The sequence below is a fragment of the Mycteria americana genome, chromosome 5 (assembly GCF_035582795.1).
Source record: "Mycteria americana isolate JAX WOST 10 ecotype Jacksonville Zoo and Gardens chromosome 5, USCA_MyAme_1.0, whole genome shotgun sequence".
Lineage (NCBI taxonomy): Eukaryota > Metazoa > Chordata > Aves > Ciconiiformes > Ciconiidae > Mycteria > Mycteria americana.
Genome location: NC_134369.1, coordinates 37,497,063 through 37,523,475, shown reverse-complemented (window position 1 = coordinate 37,523,475; position 26,413 = coordinate 37,497,063). Strand labels below are relative to the sequence as shown.

Sequence of the window (26,413 nt, the reverse complement as noted above, 5' to 3'; positions counted from 1 at the left end):
TCTTCTCTGAGTGTGCTTCTAAGGCTCCTTGCACCTGTGTCTAACTTTTCTTTTAAGTTCTGCTGTTTTTCTGAGGCCAGGCATGTCCAAGTGTTAGTAAAATGAAGAAAGAAGCCAATGAAAAGTCATTCTTGGAGAAAAAGCCAATTGGATTTGTCCAGATTTCTCTCATATCTCAGTAGGTTACTTCATGGTAACACTAAAACCAAATCAAATTTAGATTTACTGTACAAATAACTCAAAACCAGACAGTACAAATTAAAGTTGCCATACCTCAAAACCTGGCAATTCAATTCCATCTTCTGTATCTTTCAATAGTTCAATTAACCTTTTCCTTTCTCCCTCAAGCATAACAATCTGGTTTCCTGAATCCTTTGCTAGCTGAAATATTTACAAAAAGAAAAAATAAACAAACTTTAGAACTCCATTAAGTCAAACAGCACCAAAACTAAGTTTTTAAACTGTGAAATTAACATCCAAATCTTGCTTATTGCCATAATACAAATTATCACTCTGACAGAAAAATCTAGCAGCCTGCATATAATAAATTTATAATCTTGTAACAGTCTTTGACATGACTTGATAAACATCTTCCTTTAACTTAACAGTAAATACATTTAAAGAAAGTCTTTGGAAATATTTGCCCTCAAAACAAGCTATGTCCAGGCACAAACAGAACAATTTAGTTTCCAGTACTCTTTAGAAAATACATAGAAGCAGTATTATCCCCACCAATATAAGCATCCAAGATGAGAACTATCTTATACAGTACTCTGCCATAATAACAATGTTGAACAGGAAGATTTTTTTCATTTATGCCTAATTAGCTTTTAATGTTCCTGATAAAGAAACCCAACTGTCTCCAGAAGTACTTATATACTTTTTTTAGGTTAATTTTAATGATTTTATGCTCTAATGCTTACCTCAATGTTCTTTTTAATGAAATCTTGATTGTTTTTACTTTTTCTATGTGTTTTTTCTGCTTGATTAAGAAATTCATTTGTTTCTATTTCACTTGGATAATCTGAAGTTTGAGGAAGAAAAGTTGCTAAATTATGATCATTTCTTTTCTGATTCAATGAGAGCTATAACAACAGCAATCCCATTTAAGTGTTTAACAAACATATAAAGTGGATAGACAAACTTTTGTTTTCATTATTTATTTAAACTATATTGCTATATTTAAAATATAACTATTGTCAAAATCTAATCTCAGTTTTAAGCTTTTTTTATATGAGATCATTCAACATTGGGAAGGCTAAAATACTTTTAGATTTCTGACCTCAAAAATGTTAAACATGGCAGCTTTAAAAGCCACGGCATTCCTTCGAACTCTATCATTGTTTCAGTTTTATCATCAGTACAAAACCAGACAATAATTTTTTTGAAAACCACAGAACTATTTGGAGACATATCAAGTACATTTTTTTAATAAAACAGCTGAAGAACAGATGATATAGTTGATATTATTATAAGATGGCTTATAAAACAAATTTTGTTTAAAAATAAAACTCGTCGTAGAGCTCTAAAGCTATTAAACAAACAGCCGCATGATATTCTGACATCACATGTACTTTTTTTCAACAATGGGTTTCTATCCATCATACAAAAATGGGCACATATTCCATTTTTCAGAGACTTTTACCAGTTTTAAAACAGCAATTCCTTTATGAACAGCAAATATTTATCATATTAAATAACAAGCCTAAGCAAATACAACCAACTTCTAAGTCTCAAAAACTACTTCAAAAGTAGGTATGGTACTTTTAGCTTTTCTGGAAAGTAGAGATTTGAAAAATGGGTGGGCTATTTGTCTACAAAAAAAAAACAATCAATTTAACATGTTAGATAACAGAAGATAGGCTACAGAAATTTACATGGAAGTAACTCTTTTTCAGACTGAGTAGATTGAAAGCAAACTCCCAAAGATACAAAATAAATTCCATGCATGCTTTTACACACTATGGACAAAAAAACTGCGCAACATTCTCACCAATCAGACTTACTCTCAAATTGCAAGTAAACCTTAAAGGACTGAGGTGTTAGATCTAACCAAGAAAACCCTGTCACAGTTCAAATGCACAACTCTTTACCGAAAGCATCCCAAACTATCTTTAACTTTACCAGGTAACATCTTGAATATATCAAGGAACTGGATCATATAAGAATTTACCAATCAATATAAACATGACAAGTTGTATCCTGAAATGAGCAAAACACACCAAACATCAACATAAGACGCAACATACATGAAACATTGCTTTTAAGCTAGATCTTTCTCTAACTGTAGAATAAGCGTTTTTGAGAGGGAGCCATCATACAGAACATCTCAGAACATTCAAGTAAAGAAGGGACAGACATGGATCACTGCAACAAGGAATACACTGAAGATTGCCATGGGTAAGTAAAAGAGAGACTGCAGCTCAACAAATTTTGCATACAAGTTTTAGTAGATTTGATAGAAATTTCAAAGATTTGGTACAAATCTTGATAAGACTGCTACGGTAATATTATAAAACTAATACATACATTCTCCTTCACAAGTTAAGCCCCTCTTGTTCAGAGTCTGCCTTTATGACAACTGTTGCACAGAAATCCAAAAGCAACCAAAACAGTAAGTCTCAGCTATTCAGAAACCATATGAAAAGCCTCCAGCAGAAATAGTAAAAATCATTTAAGTAATTTATTGCTCATAAGTTGTAAGTGATCTCTATTTCACATGTTCCCAAACTAAAAGAATGTAGAACATCTCAAAATAGTGCAAGCAACAGCAACTCCCAACAATACCTGTACTGGGACTCATTCTAGAAGTCATTGCTGTCCTGAATACTGGTAATGAAACCTGCCATTGCTATTCAAGGACACTTCAGCACAACTGAGAAAGTGTGAAGGTGGAAGCATGAGGGTCAAGCTTCATTTTAAGGGAAGAATGAAGACACATGGTAGGAAGACAGAGAAATCAAAAGCACAGCACTGTTCCAACCCACTGTGAAGAAACATTTAGTAACACAAAGTTTAGGTCACATACTGGTGGACTAAGACAAGTGATAAAATGATAAGGGAGCTGAGGTCCAGGTTTGAGAAGTTAAAACATGCAGTCACATTCAAAAAAAGTGCAGAGATTCTGCTGCCATCAATGGTCTAACCTTGAGAAACACCCATTTATAATATCCTTGTCATCTTAGGCAGTCACCAGGAAGATAGATTCCACCTGTTTACATAGAATGGTGGATGACAAAGAAATAAACAATTGCAGCTGATAGCAAAGGCAGCTGAAGCTATTATTCTTATGTCACAACACATGTGAGAAGTTACTCAACCATACAAATTTAAATTTCAAATAGGGAAAGAACAGAGGCACAAAAACACGATTCCATTTATTTTGAAGTGTTGGACACATTACACTACTACCAGCATTTGACACCTCTATTCAGTGCATGTAAACAAGTGATGTCTAAAATAATCAGCACAGATGTTTGATTTTTGCCAGAAAGTACTTAATCCATAAAAGCAATGCAGCCTGTACAATGATCAGTGTAACAAAATATAAAATGAGTTGTCTGAAGATTTAGATTTGTCACAACATCCACAGAATTCCTCCTGAAAACAAAAAAATTACAGAACAGTTGAAACTGTATACAGCACCACTTTTAACTTTGAGATGGTTTTTGAATATAAGCCTATTAATGAAAGTTACAGTACCTTAGAATAACGGCAAAGACAAGTTTTTAAAGAATTTCCATGAAGAACCAGTGATACATTTTACAATTAATCAGTCACACACCTCATCATTTTGCAATGAAAGAAAAAAAGTTTTATAAACCTGAAAGTAAAAATTTTCTTAGCATGTTGAGTAAAATGTTTTAGATAAGTACAAACAAACTTATTGTCCTTTATCATTTGTAAAAAAATTAGAACTGTTGCCATTCCACTAAGTAACCTTGCTTTTCCTGATTTCATTGCCCTAGCCACAAAGGCCAAGTCTTCATTACCCACCCATTGTACATGTTGTTTTGCCACATCTAGAAATACAAAGTATACAATTAATAAAGCTTACCCTGATTATGTTGGGTTTTATGGCAATGATAATCTCCTGGATTAATCTGTGTATGAAATACTGAAGTACGTATTTCATCTTCTTTAGCATGGGAGGGATCTGCAAAGATTTTTTTCAGTAAAATTGCATTGAAATGTATTTAAAGAAGATCTAGTTTCGTGTGTATCACACTATAAGATCTCACACATGAAAGTTAAAGAAATTTACTTGGATAAATTACATCACCACCATATTTCTCAAAAAATAAAGAAGGGGGAAAAGTGTAAGGTGTGTCTCATGAATAATTATGCTGTTTCATATGGCTGTGGTTTTGTTTTTAACAACTACTGCCCATACAAGACAAATAATTACATTATAGAAGATACAGCCCAAGGCCCTAAAGTTCAAAAGCCTCTGCAGACACCATGTGGCAAGTCATGTAGAAGTTTAAATGAGAATAAAGTATCCAGATTTTCACAGTTGGTGTCTGCCTGTGCATGAATTATTAACTTCCAAGTGGCTTAGGTCAAGGGTATAGTCTAGAAAAAAGTGTTTTTCACAATGAAAAAAACAACCAACATCCTGCAATAATGAAGTTTCATGCACTCAACTGAAAGTATGATTTTGTTACACAGAGCACAGGGAAATGAATTTAAGGCTGTTTAACTAATCCTGATTTACATTTCTGCCATGACCATGTCAGAGGTTTTTTTATTCCTGAGAGGCTGGGACACATAAGTTATTAATGATTTTGTACCCAGAACTTGTGTTTGATTTCACAGCCACATTAAAAACTATAACTAAACAGCTCCCCTATATAATTTATTTAATAAAGCTCTTTATCAAATTCAAGGTCTGAAAAGCAAAATATATGAATTGCATTCCATTTCAGTATCAACCAGGGCAGCTATCAGGGCACTCATTTAAATAAATAAGACCTGACGAGTAAGGCCCTAGCATGTCACAGAAAATTCAAGATAAAGATCAAGCTGGAGGAAAAATATAAATCTAAGCTATGCAGTTTTGCCAGTACGGCTAACACCAGAACCCATATGATGCATGTGATCTCTACAGCAAGGAATTATGTTTTAAATAAAAGAGGAATTAAAGCATGGAGTTCATTAACAACCATATAGTCTTGCTTGCCTACTGTTTTTTTACTATATCCTGACATCTACTGGAGACTTTTTCAATATCACCTGTATCAAACTCTGTGTTCTTCCCCTAATAACCCAAACTTTAGCACAGAAATAAAAGCAGGTTAGCTTGTAATAACACGTTTTGTTGAAATGTTTTAACTACACATTGCTACCATTATTATGCACATAATTCCAACATTCAAGCTCAGAATTTTCCTCAGCAATAACCATTCAGACCTCAAATCCTTGTTCTCTCCCCAACAAGAAAAAAGACAGGATGCACCACAATTCTGTTTCCTTTGAACCAAGAAACTCTTTCAACCAAGGTATACAGATGAAGGACAGGATGCGAAACGTGCGTATGATTGACACAACTCTGAGAACTCAAGCACCGAGACAGAGTATTCAAACAGCAAATTTTTTAAAACCACTCTCAAGCAGTTTTGATGTGGTATATTCTTGACAAATTCAGTCTGGTTTGTTCTCCCTGCCCCTCCCAATAAAGACATTGTGAGCAGAATCCCTACAGTTTGTTCCAGTGTCTCCCCCAGTAAGAGTCTAGCCACGGAAAGAAAAAGGAGGACATTTTGAAATACCCAATATTTTCTTCCAGATCCCTGAGAGCATGCACATCCTCTGTGCATTCTTGAAGAAAACTACCGATACTTCACAACGTGCTTCAACCACTTGCTTTAGAACTCCAACAGAATTGTGTCCTTCTGACTCAGTAGAAAAAACATTTCTAAATAGTTTTTTAACTTTTCTTTCCCTATTCTACCTATAGTTTTACATTATTGGTATTCACTGTAATTTGGATCATAGTTAGTCTTTTTTTGTTATGTATCGCATTCCACATTTCTCTGTATCATTAACTATTTGTTTACCTTTCCTGTTAAAGAACTCAATCTTTCCTTAATCATTTATCTACTTTTAATGCACCTATAGAATTTGGTGTGTTAAATGCTACTTAAGGTGGAAGTGATTTTTACTAAAAGACTAAAATGCAAACGCTTATTCTTATCAGTGTGTTCATTTTCACTTTGAATATTTTTGTCTTCATTGTCATATCATGATGAAACTCAGAAATTATCTTATCGGACTTCCTGGTCTTTTCTTCCTGAGAATAGTTTGCTAGCACACCTTTAACATAGTTTCACTTTTTAAAATTGCCATCTATCCTAAATTTTCTTCCCTAGAATTCTAAGGAAAAAAGCCAATTAAAAAAAGTAAGCTCATGTTTCATATTCACACCTTTTCCTTAGAATCACACTCTATATTATTTGATGGTGCCTTTTATTCAAATTATCTCTCACGTTCAGAATCTTAAATTCTTTTAGAAGTGAATTAAATGTAACTTAATCAGTATCAAATTTAATGTAAATGACCCATACTCCCTTTTGGACCATGTTCCAAGAGCTGTGCATGCATCTTACTGTATCGTTTTCCAACATATAACTCAGTACTTAGTATCATAATTTGGTCCCATTCTTTTGGTTCTTCTGTTAACAATTCCTAAAAAGACTCAGGATTTCCCTCCCTCTGGACCTGTCATACGATGAGATCCTTACCATGGCATTGCCATTGCTTCCTTCCCATTCTCTCTTCCACTCCCACATGAAAATTTTCTCCAAGATATACATGTGGCAGGGCCCGTATCCCTAGAGCTTCTAAGCAACATTTTTAGGCCTAATCTTTTTTAACTGCCTGCCCTTCCTACACCAAGTACTCCAGCCTGGTGAACTCTCTCACTAAGACCACCAGTAACCACACATTGGTAACTTCATAATTTTGTTTGTTTACCAAAGCAATTTTGAATTCCTTGCTTATTGCCCAGATGTTCCAAAATGGTAAAGACATCCAAGTTTTTCAGCAGGTTTCCACTCTTCTTTTTCCCTATACCTACTACCATTGCTTTAATTTACCAGTGTTATCAGTCATGTGTCCTTTCTGAAATCATCCGTGTTTGCCATCAACTTGAAAAATGCAAGCTTTACTTATCCTGGATTTCTACCCTTCTAGAGTAGCCATTTCTTTGAAAAAATACAGTTTCTATAAACAAAATTAATGTTAAAGTACAACTTCTACATTTGTGATAATGCAAAAAATATTTCAGTTAATTTTTCAAATATTCCCTTGATGTACTTTTGCATGCAAATATTACTTTATTGTAAGGGTTTGAAAGCTTTATTTTTATAGTATCCAACAAAAATATAACTATTAATCAAAATATAGGATAATTACATCAAGGTATTTACTTCTCTTTCTTACTTACCAGCTGTACCCTGCCACGATGAGATCAAAGCTAAAAAAAGTTTTGTGTTTTCCATCTCCTCATGGCTTCCAGTGGTACTGATAGACTATTCAAAATAAATAAAGCATAAATATACAGATACATGCATACATTTACTTTAAAGTAAACACTTTAAAGCAAAATATGGTGTCTGCTTATCAGGTCTAATGAACTTAGGACCCTATTAAAAATTCCTTGTTCAGTGGCAACATTTACTTACTACTTTGTTTTCTTCTTGAGGCCATCTTAACATCTCCTAAAGTTATGATAAAGGCATGGTGGAACTTTAAAGCCTCTGTTATATATTGTCTCTTACATGGAGATACATTTCACAAGACAAGTTCTGTATTGTGTATATGGCTCTCAATCCAAATCCACTGAAATTATGATGCAGTCAAACCAACTGCAATCATGTCTTTTTAGCAACTGACATTTGCATTCATGTAAATTATACAATAGTTAACCTTAGAGGAAATACTAAATCTCATGTTTCAAGGCTTAAAGTGACATTTAACTGCTAGAGACCAGGATAAGAATAATGTAAGGGAATTTGTGCTGTAGTGTTCTCGTGCCTTCTTCAGGGGGCATCTCTAACTTCTTCAATAATAGACAGTACTGAAATAGATGGGCCTAAGAACGTTCACACTAGAGCAGAATAAACACTTTTAGGTCTGGGTTCACAGACGTTACCTCTTGTCACGCCTTATCATACCTGCAAGTAGCGAGCTCAAGCATAAGACTGCTAGTAATCCACACCTGGAGAGCTGTATATTTGGCTATTGGTCATACCAATTTTTAAGGACCACAGCCTTCTTTCAAAGCCTGCCTAGCCAATATATATTAAAACCTATTCAAAGGTACTTTTTAAGATCAATTTCTTCACTTTAATCAGCCAACTGTGAGTTATTTAATAAAAGAATGCATCTGAAATATGATAATTCTGTAAGACAGTACTCTAAGATACACTATTTACAAAATAAGCAGAATACTTCTAACCTGAAGTTCTTCCCAGAGCTTTGCCCTCATTTCTTTGCCTTGTTTTTTAATTGCTCTCTCCTTAAAATGTTTTTTTGCCAGTATTGTGTCAAGTTTATTCATTTTCTTTATAGCTGCTTGCGTCTGAGGATCTACGTCTGTTTCTTCAGAATCTTCCAAGTTGGAAGAGTTTGCTGTAGAATAGATTTAAAATTAATGTTAGCTTGAAGCATTTCAACTTAAAAAAAACCCTAAAAAGCAGTACAAATAATTTGATAACAAGCATAGACAGGAGTACAATTATTCTCAAGCATATATATCATATTCATATTCATTTCTAAACCTGTTTGTAGCAGGGAAGAATTTAAAAGTCTTTGTAACAGAACACTGAATCAAACTCTTAGCTGTAGCAGTTGGATATGGGGGGGAGGGGGAGGAAGAGCCCCCCATTTTGGGCAAGTGATTCGATTCAAATTTATAATGGAAGAATGACGTCATCTCCACAGTATCAGCAAAAATCACAGACAAATAAGCTTAAAAATAAAAAATAATTTCTTCAGGCTGACTAGTAGAATACATGTTGAAATGTCATTCATTAAAATCAATAATTCTGGGGTTAAGAGACACTCTGTAATATCTCTACTTTTAAATGTTATAGAAGTTTCAGTCTTGACTTATATCTCAGCCAAACCAGATTCTGATACTGGTTCTAGAAAAATGTTGTTTTGAAAAATAGAGGCAGTGAAACGTTATGGAAACTACCATTATCTAATTAAAATAGATTTCTGCATTGTGTCTTTTTTTCCTAAACATGCAGATTACAATTTCTGATCACTTTTAGCTTTTCCCCTTCCTATAGCATCCTCATGCTCTGCCCTCTTCTCTAGTCAAACTTAGCTTCCATAGCAAGAGGAAACACTTGTTCCATAGTAGCAGAAACATTTGTAGAACTATCTCTATCCCACAGACTTCCAAGTTTTGGAGTCCTGCAATACTTTTTCATTTTCTAATCTTTTGAGGTCAAATGCTTTACACATCCACTGATCTCAAGCATTTACTGTGATGCATCAGTCTACTTTGTGCCATAAAAAGAGAAAAAAGAGTTCCAACAAGCGGAGAGCTATAAAAATCTAACTGAGCTCCAGGGAAGCCCCAAGGACAAAAGATAAAAAAAGAGGACTTATTTCAACTAGCCTGAACCCAGCAGATGGATTTGGACCTAAAACTACTCAGTGAAGCTTTGAAGTTGTGTTCTATCCTATTTCTGTTCTGAAGAAATGAATATTATGTTCGATGACCAGCACTGCTGCACTAGATAGAATCATCACTGGTTTCTGCCTTACTAGATTGACCAAATCTGTATGTATAACACAAATACTATCATATCATTAAAGAAAGTGAATATCCTGTAATAAGATAATCTTTAAATAAAGAATTCATCCAACACCTCTTGAATACCACAATGCATATACATTTTCAATTTGTAATATTTCTTTATAACTATATAATATACACACAAATACACTATGATCCCAAACCCTCCTAGAAGCATTAACAAGGAAAAAAAAAGTTTTATTGCACTGTTCACTTTATACACCTGAAAAGTAATACCTGCTTTTGCATTACTTAGTTTTTCTTGGGAAGGTTCACAGAATTTCGAAGTCTGTGTTTCAGTGCTATCATCTCCAGAATCTGAATTAGAGATACATCCTGAAAAACACAGAAAAAGTATTTCACAATAAAATAGATGTGAAATAAAGTTTTGAATATACTGTTCGAAATGTTTACAATTAAGAGACCAAAAAACATTTTTGTCAGTTAGGGATCCCCACAGAGCCTCTGCAGTGGACTACTGGTTTAAAAAATGATATGTACTAGTACACCAGCGCTCATGTTAAACATAGGAGCAGGAATCAAGGGATTTCTTTTGACCTCAATTCTGTCATGAAATCTATCTAAACTTGAAGAACGTATCCAAACTTCCTCCTTCACATTCTCTATTTTTATACCTTCAATTCTCTATTTTTAAGTAGTCAGAACTCTAGAAAGTTAATTTATTACCATTTATAGAATGGCAAAACAATGGCATCTGAAGCACTTCTACAAGTGCTTTCATTAAAATGAGATATTGCATATTTGTATTTAAAGTATGTTATTAGTATTAGCATTGTTCAGTTGTTAAATACTATAATTTACAACCATAATTTCCAATTTTTTGGACTGGTGGACCATTATTAGGATACAAAGTTTCTAACAAATGATCATGATCTCTCTGAAGAGTTTGATAAAAACACCTTACTGAAAACATTTTCTAACATGGTTCCATGGAACACATGCAGATGGTTTCTCCTGATCTTTTAGGCTATCGCCAAGATGCAAGTCACAGCTTTGATGCCACAAGACATACCCTGTGTTATCACTGCCATTACCACTATATTTCCTTCAAAGATGGATTCAAAATAGTGAAGAGAAGTGAAGGTATGATTTTTGACACCTCCTTCTCTTCTAGAATTTTACCTATTTGCATCTTCTTTTCCCTCCACCAATAGAATTTTACCCAAACTATACAAACATGATATTTGGTCTAGCCACAACACCAGAAAGTGTTAGTCATTCCCACACCTGACAACTTGTTGGGATTCAGTATATGCTTCTGAAGAAAGGTCGTGCTCTCCAGTGTGGTTTGCTGATCTGTTCTTACTTCCTTGACGTCAGATTTCTCTCTGTCATCGCCTTTGTTTTCTTCTGGACAGCAGTCTTCTAGACTGCCTCTTTGATGACTACCAGCCAAACTGACCAGTGAATCAATCTATGAAATGCAAATTAATTACTAACACAAAAATAGTAATCTTTGGGGGGAAGAAAAAGATAATCACAATAATCACATACTATCACAAAGGCTAACAATGATTCTATACAAGACTGCAGACTACTTCTTAAATAAAAGAACCATTTTCAGATCTGATACAGAGTTCTGTTTCTTAGATATCACATTGATTCTCAAGATCATCATTCCACAGACTGCCAGATTTGGGATTGCCAGGCTAGGAAATTATTCTAAAGGTTTATGCCATTTATTCTGCAGCAGAGGGTACAGTCAACCAGTTAAGAGTCTGTGTGTACAACAGCCTCATCCATTTCCTGCCACTGTGGGTGCTCTGCACCAGGTAGCATCCAAATCTCTTGCTCATACTATAGTTTTTTATAGTCTTTGAAGGGCTGAAAAGCTTATGCTTAATTCACCAGTCTCAAGAGATTGCAATTTTCAAGCAATAGCCTATGATGTACAGGTCAGAACTTCAATTCAGAGTTATCTGATGTTAACCTTAATACCTGACTGTGAACCTATAAAAAAATATTTTAATACTTCTGTGAAGCATCTAGGTATGATCCCATTCTACAGACAAGTGAACAGAGGCACAATACAATTGGACTAATCTAAGTAAATCAATCTAAATCTCTAATTCTCAAGTCCCAGTTCCTACATCCCAACAACCATATCCCATTCCCAAAATTAAGTTAAACCCCAATATTAATTTTCTCAGAGGATAGATGAACACCTACTTCCAACGAACTTTGTTGAATCCCTGGAGCTGAAATATTTCTTGGAATACTATGAATTTTTTTTAAACTTGACTCAAACGTACCCTGAGAGAGCCTTGTAGTCAAAAATGCAACTTGTAAGGATTGCTCAAATGCTTCCTTTTAATAAGCAAAATAATTTTTATTCCAACTTAAATTTGAAAGCACAAATGGGATGGAAGTGAAACTATGCACATACTGGCTCATGCATCAACAGCCTACAGCTGTGTATCTACACATTGTTGCCAGAATTTCAAATGTTTTTCCTTAAAATAGAATTTATTTAATAATCTGATTAAATATAAAGAGGAAGACAACCAAGTTTTCCATGTTGTAGTGCTGAATAGCCCTTTTTGTGGCAAACATAAAAGTAACACATATTCAGAAAAATGAAATTAGACATCATTCCATGCATGCATAAGGAGCAGCCCCCATTCATGAACTTTCACATAACCCCTTACCACACCTGCAGAGCCCAGAACTCTATATGAAGCTAAAAAAGCAGAATCTTATTTCTTTGGCATTGTACTAAGAAGAATTAGGCATGGAGTTTCTAACCCGCTGAAGGTGAAAAGAATTACCTTTGGCAAACGTGGCTCTGGTGTTAATAACTCCACAGATGTATTTAAAGATCTACAATTAGGATAAGCCCTTGAGCTAGATGCAGGCCTTGAAATTTTATCCAAGCTCCCCATTGTAATATCCATTGTGACCTAAAATTGGGAAAAACCCCAAAACAGCCTTTCAAACTATCAGTTTCATAATAAAGCAACACAAGCACAGTAATATTTCAGATGTAGATTAAACAAGTTTCAAATCCTTTCTAGCAATTCAGTCTTGAGAGGTCTTTCCACTATAGACTAGCTTGCCACTCACTTTTTCATAGATGTACAAATATATATTTATATCATCAAGCCAATCAAAGTATTCAAATGTGCTTACTGTCAAAGAAACTTCAAATGGATTAAATCTTAAAAGTAGTCTCACAACAAAGGAAATGTCATGGCTCTATTTTTTTTCTTTTGTTTTTAAAAACATGGGACTGGCACAGTTAGCATCAACAAAGGAATGAGGGTATTTTATAGGCATCTTGAACATATCAAATAAAGCAACCAAAAGCTCTTTATATTCAGTAGTTCCAAACGGGGGGAGTTCCCAAATCCAAATGATCACATTCCCAGTCCCAATTCAATTTTGAGTTTAAACAATAGAAATGCATGGTTCTCTGCAAAAACTGCATGAATTCACAGGAATTATGTATCTGAGTATGTGATAGGCACTGGAAATTTCCAGAAGGCCCAAGCGAATACAACTTTTTATTTCAGCACAAGAAACAGGACAAACTTGAGTCCCGTCCACAGGTCCATAACATCATGACACAGTACAAAGAAGCGGGCAGAGACGAAGAAGAGAAATGTATGTTCGTTCGTTCATTTCAACTCATGAAGCTCAGGCTCATTCCGTGAAGAGGCCCCTTCACACCGTTTACCACTCGCAGCCAGGACGGATGCAGTTACAGCAGCGGGAGGTGCTGGCGGACGCCCGCGGCGGCGGCGGCCCCGGGAGATGCTCTGCAACGGCCTCCAAGCGCCGCCGCCCGCGCCCGCTCACTCAACTGCCCGCAAGGGCCAGCCTGGAAGCCCACCGACCCTCTGACGGGTTCCGGCCACCTCTAGGCCTCTGCTAACGGCGGGTGTTCCACAACATCTGAGGGCTTTTTAAGAGCTCCTGTCATTTTCCCGGGGCGGGTGGAAAAGCAAGTGCAAAAGACCCAAAAGAACATAAAAGAAGAAGCCAAAGATAATCAACAGCTGAGACCCGAAGGATTCCGGAACAAAAAACCAAACATACAAACAAAAAATAATCTTACAAGAGGTTTCAACAGACAGACAGAGAAGAAGCCCCTTCCCTTGCTCGCAAGAGGAGACCCGGGGCGCTGCCCTGACGGGACTGCTGCCCTGACGCGACTGCTGCCCTGACGCGACTGCTGCCCTGACGGGACTCCTGCCCGGCAGAGCGGCAGCTCCGACAGCCCCGCCTGAAAGAGGGCGGCGGGGCTGAGCCCTCCCCGCCCGGGAGCGCCTGTGGCCAGCACCCCCGCCAGGTCCCGGCAACCCGTGGCCGCCCCGTCCTTACCGCAGGAGGGCGGCAGCGGGAGGGCGGCAGCGCGAGAGCCAGCGGAGGCTGCACGGCCGCCGTTGCCACCGTTGCCACCGTTCCCATGACGACCAGCTCACCGAAGTCTCGCGATAATGGCAGGATTCCCCTCTTAAATTGGGGCGGTACCACCACCGGGATGGGGGTAATGGTGGGGGAGTTGTTCTTAGCCTCTTCCCAGAGGTGCAAATATAATCGAGCTCTCACTTGCTCACGAAGTCTGAGACCCAGATAACCCCATTGAAGCCTGTCCTCTCTGTCCGGGTAGAGAGAAATGCTGAATGGATAGCGTCCTTCTCCACTCTTCCCCCCCGCAGATAGTTGGGCTGTGCCGGGCGCGTTGCCGCGGCGGGGGACCGCGGCGCTGCTGCTGGAGTGCCCGTGTCTGTGTGGCGGGGCCGGGCCGAGCTGGGCAGCGCCGAGGAGTGGGAAAGAGAGAGCCGGTCTGCGAGCGCGGCTGAGACGGTCACCGGGACACGCGGTGGCGGTGGACGTCCCGCCGGCGGGTGGCGGTGTCCGGGGGAGGCTCGTCCTTCCCTGGCGCCGATGTCTGCGGACGCCGAGGCCCTCAGCTGCCTGGGCCCGGGGTCGCGCGCCGCTGAGCACGCACAACGGGAACGGCGTCTTAAAAGAGGGTTCGCTTCTAGCAAGTGTGTGCTGTCAGCGGAGTAAGTGGCGTGCGGATACGGAGCTTAAAACTTGGATTTTCCAAAATGTTGGTGAGAAGCGGTGGGTGCTCGCGTCCCCGGCCGGTGGTGCGGAGGCCTGCGCCCTGCGCCCCGGCCCCGAGTCGGGGTTGTGCGGGCCTCAGTAAGGGGGCTTTCCTTTAGAGTCAGCGTCCACACCTGTTAGCTAGGGTGTTGTAGACGTGAGTTGCAACCGTTTTCACGACAGCATAATTCTCATAGCCGCTGTCTTTCCCACTTTAGTAAAAGAATAGTTTTTGAAGTGTAATCCAAGAGAAAAAAGTTACTGTATTGAGCCTTTTAACCAATATATCTATGCTGTTAATTATCATTGTTTCTTTTGGTGGTCTGTTTGTCTAGTCTCCTGCATAAATTGTGTCGTGTTCACTTGTAAACAAGGATAGTTGAGTGACTTTTAAATAAACTCATTAAAACTAATACTGTGGTCATCATTTTTTTTACCTGAATATTCACCTGTTAATAAGGAATTTAATTAATAAGGGGAGTCTAATTACCTTCTAGTCCCATCCCTTTCTATTTCTTTTCTACATTTAAGTAGGATGTGAGGATTAATTCCTGTGTTCTGATTAACTTGTAAAAACTGTAGAGGCAGTTACTGCCCTCTACAACTTTCTTTGATACCCACATAAGTTAAAATCAGGTTTTCACTGGTGGCAAAAATTTAGAAGAAACAAACTGCATCTTGTTCAACGTAAGACTTTGACAAATTTTTCTGCCAAAATAAATCTTACTTTGTTGGGGGCATGTATTTGCTGTCTGCAGTAGAGTTTTTATTGATGCTTATAGCGTATGGCATTTTACTGTCATATTCCTGGAAGTGCCATTAAGAGAAGAACAATTTTTCCTGGTACTTAGTGTAGTAACAATGCAATGTGGTTTACTGTTAAGAGCTGAAGACAAATACAGAAAATACACTAGTGAACCATGTGTATTTTAGCCTCCTTCCTAAGCATGCTGAGCTCCAGGTATGTTAGAATTTTAACATAAATCCTGTGGTTGCTAATGCAATACCGTAGTGGTGTTTGGAATGTGCGATGCTTTCCAGATGGTGCGCATCATGATTTGAAGCAAAAATAGAAGATTGAATGGCCACATCCACAAGTTGAGTATTTAAGGCCAGTAATGACAATGAGAAGGCAGTAGAATGGACAATCTAATTCAGAACTACCTAAACTAAAATCTGGCTTTTGCTATATTAGGAATTACATTAGCTTTGAATAATGAGATATGGAAAGCAGCTAGGCATAACTTCCCCAATATTTATTTCTCTCTATAGTAGAGTGTATATGCTTAACAGCTGACAGAGTTTGACTTGCTATCAGCTTCCCATATTACAGACTGCCTACAACCTCAGAAGAGCCCATGAAAGGAGAGTGTCCAGCTCTGCGTTTGGTAACAAATGGACGTAAGACTCCTTTGAAAGTGGTGCAGGAACTGCTGCTTTGCCACATAGAATCAGTGAAGGTTTTCAATGAGGCTGTCACACCTGAGAGTTAATAATAATGGCTTAGCAGGGATATTGCAAACCACAGTTGATCTTACGATCTGTGAGTGTTATGTGTCCTAGAAGACCCAGAGAGGAAAAGAAGAGGTTCATAGAGTTCACCTCAAATCCTGCAAATCAGGCCATAGGAGTCTTCATCTCCAATAAGAGGACTGAACTTTGTAAACATCATTAAATATTACAGAATCTCAAATATTGCTACAGGTGGCAGGTGTACTTATAATGAAGTTTGAACTAGAAAAGCAGAACAAAGCGTGCAATTTCCTTTTTTGCCTTTCTGGGAATAGGTCAGTTTTGTTCCATGATAAACCAGATACTTCTCTGGAGTATGATGATTTAAAAAAAAAAAAAGGTTGAATGGGAGAAAACTCTTGTGTCTAAGAAGGGCACAGCAAGAAAAGCACTCCAAGATGTGCTTTTCATCCTAAAAGATAGGTTACAACATGATGAAGACTCATTTAGACAAGCTGTCTTGATACTCAGAACACAGTCACCATAGTAACAGAATTCATTTATCTTTTTCTCCCTAATCCAATCAAGAAGAAACATACATGAGGGGGAAAAATATGGGGAACTTGTTCCCATTACTACTGCTTATCTTCATACTCCTCTGCTGAACAGTGTTTTAATACACAAATAGGTGGCCAAAACACTTTAATTGTCTCATACAGGTTGGAGGGCAAATTATGAAGACTTTATTTAATGCTTATTAGTTATTTGTCTTTGATATTTTTAATACTTTTTTGTGTACTCACCTGAAGTAGCTTTCCTTTACCACAGGCAATATTTTTAAGGTAGACTGTAACAGTTCTAGTACTCAGATCAGGACAAGCACAGCTAATTTTCATTATATTAATTCCCCTAAATGTTAGGGGAATAAACAGACCCTTTTCTTGCAAAGGATACATAGATTATGTATTAATATCTTTTGATTGGTGCGTGCCAAGTCAAGGGCAAAAAGCCAGGAATTTTGGGCCATATTCCAACTTTTCCAGAAACCCTCAGTGAGGATGAGTAGAGTTCTGCAGTGTGCTGCATCAGCAATAGCGATACAGCATAGTAACCTGTCAGCCGAGGAGGAAAGGCTGAACTAAAATGCTAAGTCCAGAGTCAACGGTAAAACTTCCATTGTGTTTAATAAAGCCAGGTTTTCATTCTTTGACCTGCATTGGGAAAGGTCCTGCCTTGACAAGACTGTCTTCCATGCTGCCACACCACCTTCTGCTGGCAAACAGTTCAGGAAGCGGGAGATCAAAATGGACTGTGTTGTGCTGGAATGTCTCCGTGCCATGAGGTGCAGTGTGTTGGAGTTTGCTACCGGACAGGTGCAAGGGGACCAGAAGAATGAGATCCTATGGGTGTCTAAGGACCTTCTTCCATGGCTTAGGATATGATCCAGACAAAAAGTAGAGGGTTTAGTTTTCCAGAAAATGGAGGCAAAGAAGACAGAATACTGCTTAGGTAAGTACTGTGCACAAAGGAGATTTTGGAGTAAGTCACCATCTCAGTGCGTTACGTTTAGCCATAGGGAACCTCAGGATGCAAAAGAACGGCTGTGTAGAGAAACCCTGGTTTGCATTAACAAATGTGTATTCAGGAATTGGATCTGACTTGATATTTCTTATGCTTGCTTTAAAAAAGTGTCCACTTTCTCTTCAGAAGAAACAAGCGAACTGCTCCTATGCATGTGCTGAGGGGCTTTCACTGAGATGCAGAATGCTTCTGCATCCCAGTCTTGTATTGTTGTCCCTGGAGAAAGCAGTCAGAAAAATCAGCCTCTGCTTACTCTTCACCACTTTTGGCTGGTTTAGCATCTTAAAAAGAGTCCTGGAACTAAGATCGCTTTGGGCTGGTTCCTGCTGTTCCCCCTCTATGTCCTCCAGGGGAGGGGAGAATCAACTTGCTCATGAGTGCATCTGCATCTGGTGTTCTGTGATTTTCTACAAGATGTGTTTTGTTTTGTTGTGTTTTCCCAAACTGTCCTTGAATTACAGATTCCCAAAGATTGCAGTGACTAACCTTGTGGCCCCAGTTTGATAGTTAAAGACATCATTATAACTCATTTAGAAATCCTGCTAATATCCCTACTTTGCACAGAGAAAGTCACTTCAACTAAAATAAGAAGCAGTCTTTTGAAGACGTAAGAATGTTTTAAGTTTGAAAGCAATGACTTCAACCATATCTTTGGGGGGCGGGGGGGAGTCCTTTATGGCCAAAAAAAAGAAAAAAAAAAAGAAAACCATTGATTATCTCATACTGACTCCTGCATAGGTTAAAGCACAATTACACAGTAACTTATATCAAGTAAGATTAGAAGGCAGGGATTTTGCTTTTTTTTTTAGGTTTACATTCTTTATCAAATTATGCAGTGCAAGGTCAGGTGACATGAACGAGAGGAACTACCTGAGTTCTGGTGGACATGTAATCACCTCCAGAGCTGGTTACCTTCACAGCAGCTTATGGGACAGCTCCTGTTTAGCTAGAACCAGCTGCTAAGTCTCAGTCCTACTGATCTGGAACCACAGCCTGACTTTTCCTCTCCATTCTTCAAGATACAACCCACTGATACAGGAATATTTTCCCAGGAAACAGGGAGGAAAATAGAAGAAAACTCACTACAGAAATCCAGCCAGCCTTTTCTGCAAAACATTATCTATAGGTGTATTTTAAAGTATTTTTAAAACCAGAACAAATACATTCATTAAATTACTGCAGCTTAATAACAATTACATCTGTTATAGAGTAGAATTATTGGGGAGTTTCTAGAAAACAACTGCTTTTCTCTGGAAGTTTATCCCATTGTGCAAAATACATTGTTGCCAAGTAGCTAACCAATACAGCATTATTTGGTGCTGAAGGACTGTGTGTGTTTTTTTCTTTTTTTCATTTTTACATTATGTTTGTTTGAATTTAACAATATTTCTTGAGGATACCTAGGAACAGTAAATTGGCATTGTTCCCATAGTATTTTCCTCCTTTTTAAAGGATTTCTTCCTTTGTTTAATACGAGCTCCATTTTCTGTTTTTCCCCCCTAAGTGCCAGAATAATGAGTTTTAACTTTCCTTCCTCCAAATTTATTCTCCAGTAGTAAGATTTATCCTTTAAATCTATTTGCAGAGGCCTAATTACCCCAGGCTTTCACTTCTTCAATTCCCACAGTTTTGCTTTGTACTTCACTTTCTTTCATCAATAATCTGGAGAGAAGAATTAACTAACACCTGTGGTGGTTAAAAACAACCATCATAACAAAAAACCCCCACTTTTGCTTATCTTTAATGTGATGATAAAGGGGAAAACAAGTCTTGATTTTTTTTTTCATATTGGATGCTGGAGAACATTTTGCCCAGTAGAAATCATTTGAACAAGCCGATATACAGCAGTAATGACTCAAAGTTACCACTGTCTTAGATGAAGTTAAAAATCAAGCTCTACAAGTCAAATATTCCATCTTGCATAAAGAGTCTCCTGAATTACTGTTTTTTGGTGACAATTCTAGCACAGAGGCTGTATTACGAATTTTACACAGATTATTTTTTTCTATGCAAAGACATGCTTTTTTGTATTTTTTCCACTTCCCTTAAACATTCACATGGATAAACTATTGAAAGAGGGACTAAAATAAAACATTCCCAAATAATTCTTCAGGTATGGAAAACCACCTTAGTTAATTTCTTGGTGAAAGGTTTCAATGTCTTCAGATACAATCTGCTAAAAAAATACAAACAAGTTTTTACATGTGTCCTCTTTGAAAGAAAAAGATATTTTTGTTTCAACAGTCAAAAACCACCACAAACCCCTTGCTTTCCAGATATGATAAAACTAAATTCTATGCAGTTTGGCTCTTTGAATTTATCATTGGCATTTCATTCAGCATGAGAGTTGACAGGGGCAAAACTAAGACTAAGTTTGCTTTCCTCAAAGGGAGTTCAGATCTGAGTAACCATTTATTCATTCATTAATTCAAAATCATTAAATCAAAAACCACATTCATTAATCACAGATACTTTGACCAGTATCTATATGTAAGTGGGCCATAAATATTAATTTAACCAACATTCATAAGGAATCTATAACTCATACTTTGCTTTCGAGGTTTTCAGGATTTTTTGAATGGCATCTCTTCTTTCACTAACTTTGGAAAAAAACCCACTCAATTAAATTACTTTTTATCAACACTGAAAAAAAAAGTCTGCTATGGTACTTCTCAGAAGAGAACACCTTTTCCTGGAATATTTCTTCTGTCTGATTTCAGGCAAGCTATGTCTGCCTTCTCATCTCTGTATCTAAGAAGCAGGGCAGCTGGGGTTCCCACCACCCATCTGGACCCACTGAAGACTGCTCCTCACTCCCAAGCTGAGAAGTTCTTCAACTAGCAAGAATTGAAGAGCACTGAAACCAAAGAGGAAATGGAGAAAAACATAATCTAGACAGTAACTTATAAACTTTTTTTCCAATATATTTTTATTAAAACATTTGCTTTTAATGCCTTGTAGAAATCCACCACCTTGGAGCCATTGGAAGCTGCTGACTTTCTTCAAACATGTCAAAGGAAGAACAGGTACATCTCCAAATTCTGCTTCAGCAGAATTTTTTCTCGCTTTTAACATTAACCGGTTGGATTTAGTAAGTTACTGTGAACTTGGCAAGATTCTTCACCTTGTCCTTTTAAAAGTATGCTTTAAAGAAAAGTACTTTCATAAACAGGCAGTAACTACAGGTAAAGGTTCAGCATGCACCAAAGGGCTAAAGTACAGGAGAACCACAAGGAGTACACAGATGTTACTAGATTGTGCTTTTAAGAAACTATCCACAGAGACAACAGTGAATGCAGATAAGGCAGAAGGAAAGACAACTTGCAACTGAACAAGGATTAAAATGCCAGGGTTACAATAGTTTCAGGTCACCTAACAGACTGATAATAGTTTAAAATTCACACTCAGTATAAACGAGACAATATGCCTGTGATGATGCAGGGGGCAAGCTGCAGTACAATGCCTGAACTCTCATAGAAAGGCTGGTGTGCTGATACCAGGGATGGCATGACTCTGATTCACTCAGGAATTAGGCGCCAGATTTGAAAGTCTCATGTTCATACACTGGTTGGTCTAGTCTGTGAGACGAGTGGCGTAGGATGGTTGGTATCTCTATCTGCGAAGGTAGAAGGAAAACCTCCTTACCTCTGACAATAGTAGAGCAATGGTATTAACAAACCTTGCCTTTTGGGGTCTGTTATCAGCTTCCTCACTCCACAGTTCAGTACAAGGCTACTAGCATTTCTGACCCATTTCTTTCATTTGCTAGCTTTCCCATAAGAAAACAGCAGAGTGCACCAGCAGATGAGTCTATTTTAAGGTTGACCCCTTGGTTACTTACACAATACATACATTACACTGTTGGGACATTTGTATATGCCCTTTATCACAAGACCAAAGTGTTCTATTTATGCCCTTGGCACATACATACTTGTTTACTGGAGTCAGGATTTGTCCTGCATGGTCTCCAATCCAGTTTTTACTTAAAACTACAATAATATATGTTTTTTTTAAAAAAAGGTCTTTCTCAGGTTTGACACACATGACGATTTGGATATCCTTGGCTTTGCTGAAGTTTTAAGCCAAAAAACAGTGGTTCAGGTTTTTAAAAAGTTTAGATGTTTGGCAGATACTTGGTAACTAATTTGTGCAAAAAGTCCAGCAAGTTTTATTTTTAACACTGATTTAAGAAATGGGCTTAACAGAAAATAGATATACTTAGTAGTCCATCTTACTTCATTAATGAAATGTGCAGTACCTTGCTGTGTCCATTTACAGGAGGTTAGGACTTATCCATTTTGCAAGTCTTCTGCTCCCTACAGCCTTTCCTACTAAGTTACTTTGATACCCAGTCCATTTTAATACAACATGAGGTTTCCCAGCGAACTGACTGCCATATTTCCATACTTCAGACATATAAAGTGTTGCCAAAGCCATGTGTACTTTTTGAAAGTTAATCAGGCAGGTATCATTGTAGGGATTTCACAGATAAAACTAAGAATCACCATCTTTTGATATCTTATTTTCATGAAAACAAATTAATAAAGAATACTCGTATATATGTTTCCCTTTTGTTTGTTCGTTTGCTTAAATTACATTTGGCACAAAAAAATCAGCCTGTAACAAATTTCAGCATAACAAAGATCCATGGGATCACACATATAATATAGAAGGTGACCTTCCTCCATCACTTAAAGCTCCTGCTCTTACTAAGAATCCACCTTGGGAAAGATACTGACTTTATTGTTTCTGCTGATTTTTCTTTCTGCTTTACACTTAGGCTGTTTTGTCTGGATCAGCTCTTCAGGGGTATTCCCCAAAGGAGGCAGGAGTCGCTTCTTACTGTTTCGGTTTTCTGACAGCCACTGTGGAGGCAGCTCAAAAGGTCCAAAACCAAACTGCATGGAATACTTGTCATTTACCATATCAGCTTCTGTGGGCACAGCTGGTGCCACCTGAGCTGCAGAGTCTGCAATCGTCTGTGGTATAAATTTGTGAACCAAAGTCTCTCCTACCTCTAAACTAGTGGTAGGAATTTCTTTCTGCTGAAAATCACCAGAGCCAATGGATTTGGTCTCATTCTCCTCATCTTCCGTTGGCTTGAAGATTTGTTGTTGCCCGATATGAAACATCTCCAGAAGCTGGCTCCCCGAACGGACACTGGGCTCCAGATTAGCATCTGCGACACCACCCGAGCTGACAATGTTTCTCCTGCTATACCTTCGGTGCAGCTGTACTATTGTCCCCACTAAGCACTTCCGTACTGATTTGTTAACAGTTAAAAATAACAAAGGATTGGCCAGCAAAGAGACCTTGGGCAACCAAATGGCAGTGAGGTGCAAGAAAACTGAAATATCTGAAATATTGAGTATGGTGCGGTAAATCACCAAAGTCACGTAAGGGACGCTGCAGAAAATAAATATCATAACCATGGAAAGCAGCATGGCATGAAGCTCAGCTTCTCGCTGGGAGGCATAAGGGATAGAAATTGTATTCTGAGGGGTCCTTAAGGCAGCTATGATGACTTTTTTCTTCTGGCTGGCACTCAGTGCCCTGCGAATAAGAATCATAAAGAGAAATACCACAGCCACTGGTACAATCACAGTGGTGATGTTATAGATGATGACGTATATCAGGTGGCCAAGAGAGTAACTCCAAGATTCAGAACAGGTGGACATGGCATAAATATCAGACACATTGGTCACAGCAAATACTGGAATGCTGGCCACTATTGCATGGGCCCAGATATAGATAACCAGGTCTCGGGATTTTGCATCAGATATTTTTCTTTCCAGAGGGTATAAAACAGAGTAGTACCTGTCAAAAAAAAAAAGAAAATTAAAAAATAGAACTGATACAATGCAAAGGGTGAAGCCTCTCAGGAGCTGTCTGAGCATAATGCCCCAAATCCCTAACTGGGTTGCCAACTGACTACCTGCTTATGAGAGAAAAAAAAACCCCAAGGGTCTGCCTTTGCACGTCTGTCTGTAGAAAAAAAATTTGAATATTCAAACTTCAGGATCACATTACTGGTGGTGAACAATTCTTTCAGTAATTGGGACTATATCACTTTGGCTGATATGCATGAACATTATTTTGAAGATTTCACCATTTACTTACTTCTACACTGGACAGTATATTGCACACAGCACAAAATTTCAGAAAACATGATGGAAGCATAGATATGTCGCATTGAAAAGCCAGATTCATAGTTAATGTGAAAAGCTGCTTTATGATAGATTTTTCCTCTGGATATTTGGAAAAAGCTGTTGGTCACAAGTTACATGTACCCATCTACTGGAAGTACAATGGAGTTTTGTTTTGCACAAGCTCTGGTTGGCAAGGCCCTGAGCAAAAGAGTAGTCAAACACTGAACATTCTGTATGCATTAAAAAAAAAAGTGCATCTCTGACACGCACTTCAAATTTCAGGCACTGTTTCATTGTTTGCTTACTACTGTAGACTTCTAAGTTCACAGACTTTTCATGAGACACCTATCCTTTTACACTTATCATTATAACTGGTAGCAGTTTGTGCTTTTTGTGAGGAAGATCACAAGTTTTACTGGTGAAGGGCAAATGATATGCTATTCCAGTGGCAATGCTGGTGTGCATTACAAATAGTGATACTGCATTTATCAAGACATTAACGTTAAAGTAAGAGACGTATCACTTTATCAGGTATACAGTTTGTTTTTGTAGAGCTTACGTATTCTGTGGTAAGACATGATAACAGACTAACAATTTTATCCAACACGTATAAATCCACTGTTTCAGTAATGTAAACTGTATTAAACCAGTACCTACCCTTCCTTAAAAATATCTAACTTACAGTCACCATCAAGATGATAGAGCTGTGCATTTAGGTGGGATCAGTGACTGCTAATAATAATAAGCAAAATGAATGGAATCTAAAAACTCAGGCAGTCCAAAGGGCCACTTTTGTTTTAGACTGACCTTCTACATACAAAACCTCTCTGAATTAGTTCTGGTTGTATTAATAGTTTGAGTTTGTTTAACACAAATCTATATTTGAAATTTGAAATTGATGGACAATCTACCTCAGGCATTGTTAAATTCTTCCAACAGGCAATGGCTTTCAACTTCCACAGTTAAAAATGTGCACCTTGTCTATAGTCTGACGTTGTCTGGCTTCAAGTTCCATTACTGAACAAAAATCATTAACAAGAAGAAAGAAAGGATAAAAACTTCCCTGAAGACAAATCTATAGACTCAAAGTCCTTTATAAATGTTCAGAGATATCAGAGTAACCTGAAAACCAAAGGTTTTCAGTGTTACAAAGATGAATATATATCCCAGTACATTCTGGAAAGAAGCTGTACACTGTGAGCAAAGCACTGGAACTAGAGCAGTTCATGTAACAGTGTAAGGCAACACTAAACAGCATTTACAAGACTAATATGAAAGGAAGAAAAGGGTTTCAAAGGGAGAAAGAAGAAAGAAAAATCAAGGATCCTGGCAAATTTTCTCTCTTACCTGTCAAGAGCAATGGCTGGAAAACTAAGGATGGTCACTGAGCAGAAGACTTTGTGCAGAAACTTGGCGATTCTGCAGAAGAGCATCGTATAGATCCACCAGCAGCAGTGTGGACTGGCACTAAGAGCAATGTCAAAAGGCACACAGACTAGGCTGGCACAGATCCCCGAGCAGGCCAAATTCTTAATAAATCGGTTTGTTACAGATTTAAGTACCGATGTTCTGCAAGTTGACCACAGCACCATGATGTTACCTGTGAGTAGAGACAGGAAGGATAAACAAAGGAAAAAAAAAACCAACCAAACAACCACCCCAAAACCCAACAGCAATAATTTTAACGGATTTGAATGTTCCTTAGTACTGCAAATAAAAGTATTTGTTTGGAGTTTGCCACGAGTCACTGATTTGAACCATCATACTGCCCAAACTAAAAAGTCTGTGTAATGGCTAGTGCCTTTATAAATCAGTTGACTGAAAACAATTACTCCCCAGCTATCTCCTCACAGCATCTAGTAATGAATGAATTAGGGAATCTCAGAGGCAAATACCTAAGCAGGCTATCCAGACCAGGTTTTTAGATGCTTATGTTGACTTCTGCATTAAATGAGCCATCCTGAGCATTCAAATATAGAAAGTTGCTAAAGCGCTCATATTTATTAACTAGTACATAATTGTTTTTTAAAGATAAAAATACACTGTAAGTAAACATAAACATATTGTTTTAATCTGTGTGTAAGTGGATCACAGCAGCTCGCTCTTCTTTCCACTGGCCACTTGAAGGGCACAGATGGGCCTGTGTGAAGCCACATCCAGAATAAATTTGTCTTTATTTTTTTCAAGAGATTCTATACATACATAATAACATGTAATTAAACAAATGGGACAGGCAAAAAAAAATAAAAAAGACTTGGTGCCCCTAACTTCACAAAAGTACACACAGAGTGCAACCCACCGTTTCGGATATTCAAGCCCTACACATTTGTTTCAAATACGG

General features: G+C 37.8%; 2 protein-coding genes across 8 annotated transcripts in view; both read right to left on the bottom strand.

Annotated features, from left to right (window-relative positions):
- FSIP1 (fibrous sheath interacting protein 1) overlaps window positions 1–12,730 on the bottom strand; it is an 89,396-nt gene extending 76,666 nt beyond the window's left edge. For 2 of the 3 annotated variants that reach the window (XR_012775920.1, XM_075503007.1), the window contains exons 1-8: window positions 12,604–12,730; window positions 11,063–11,249; window positions 10,052–10,150; window positions 8,462–8,634; window positions 7,448–7,532; window positions 4,058–4,156; window positions 924–1,024; window positions 274–381 (exon numbers count right to left, since the gene is read on the bottom strand). Coding sequence is in view for 2 of the 3 variants with exons in the window: in XM_075503007.1 (XP_075359122.1) it covers window positions 274–381; window positions 924–1,024; window positions 4,058–4,156; window positions 7,448–7,532; window positions 8,462–8,634; window positions 10,052–10,150; window positions 11,063–11,249; window positions 12,604–12,729 (978 nt within the window). In the remaining variant the exon portion in view is untranslated. The remainder of the gene's footprint in view (window positions 1–273; window positions 382–923; window positions 1,025–4,057; window positions 4,157–7,447; window positions 7,533–8,461; window positions 8,635–10,051; window positions 10,151–11,062; window positions 11,250–12,603) is intronic. The other variant, XM_075503008.1, reaches the window with a different exon arrangement.
- A 7,993-nt stretch (window positions 12,731–20,723) lies between these two features.
- Window positions 20,724–26,413, bottom strand: part of GPR176 (G protein-coupled receptor 176) — a 45,998-nt gene continuing 40,308 nt past the window's right edge. For all 5 annotated transcript variants that reach the window (XM_075503000.1, XM_075503001.1, XM_075503002.1 and 2 more), the window contains 2 exons: window positions 25,420–25,672; window positions 20,724–23,740 (listed from right to left, as the gene is read on the bottom strand). In XM_075503000.1, coding sequence (XP_075359115.1) covers window positions 22,633–23,740; window positions 25,420–25,672 — 1,361 coding nt within the window. In that variant the 3' untranslated portion in view covers window positions 20,724–22,632. The remainder of the gene's footprint in view (window positions 23,741–25,419; window positions 25,673–26,413) is intronic.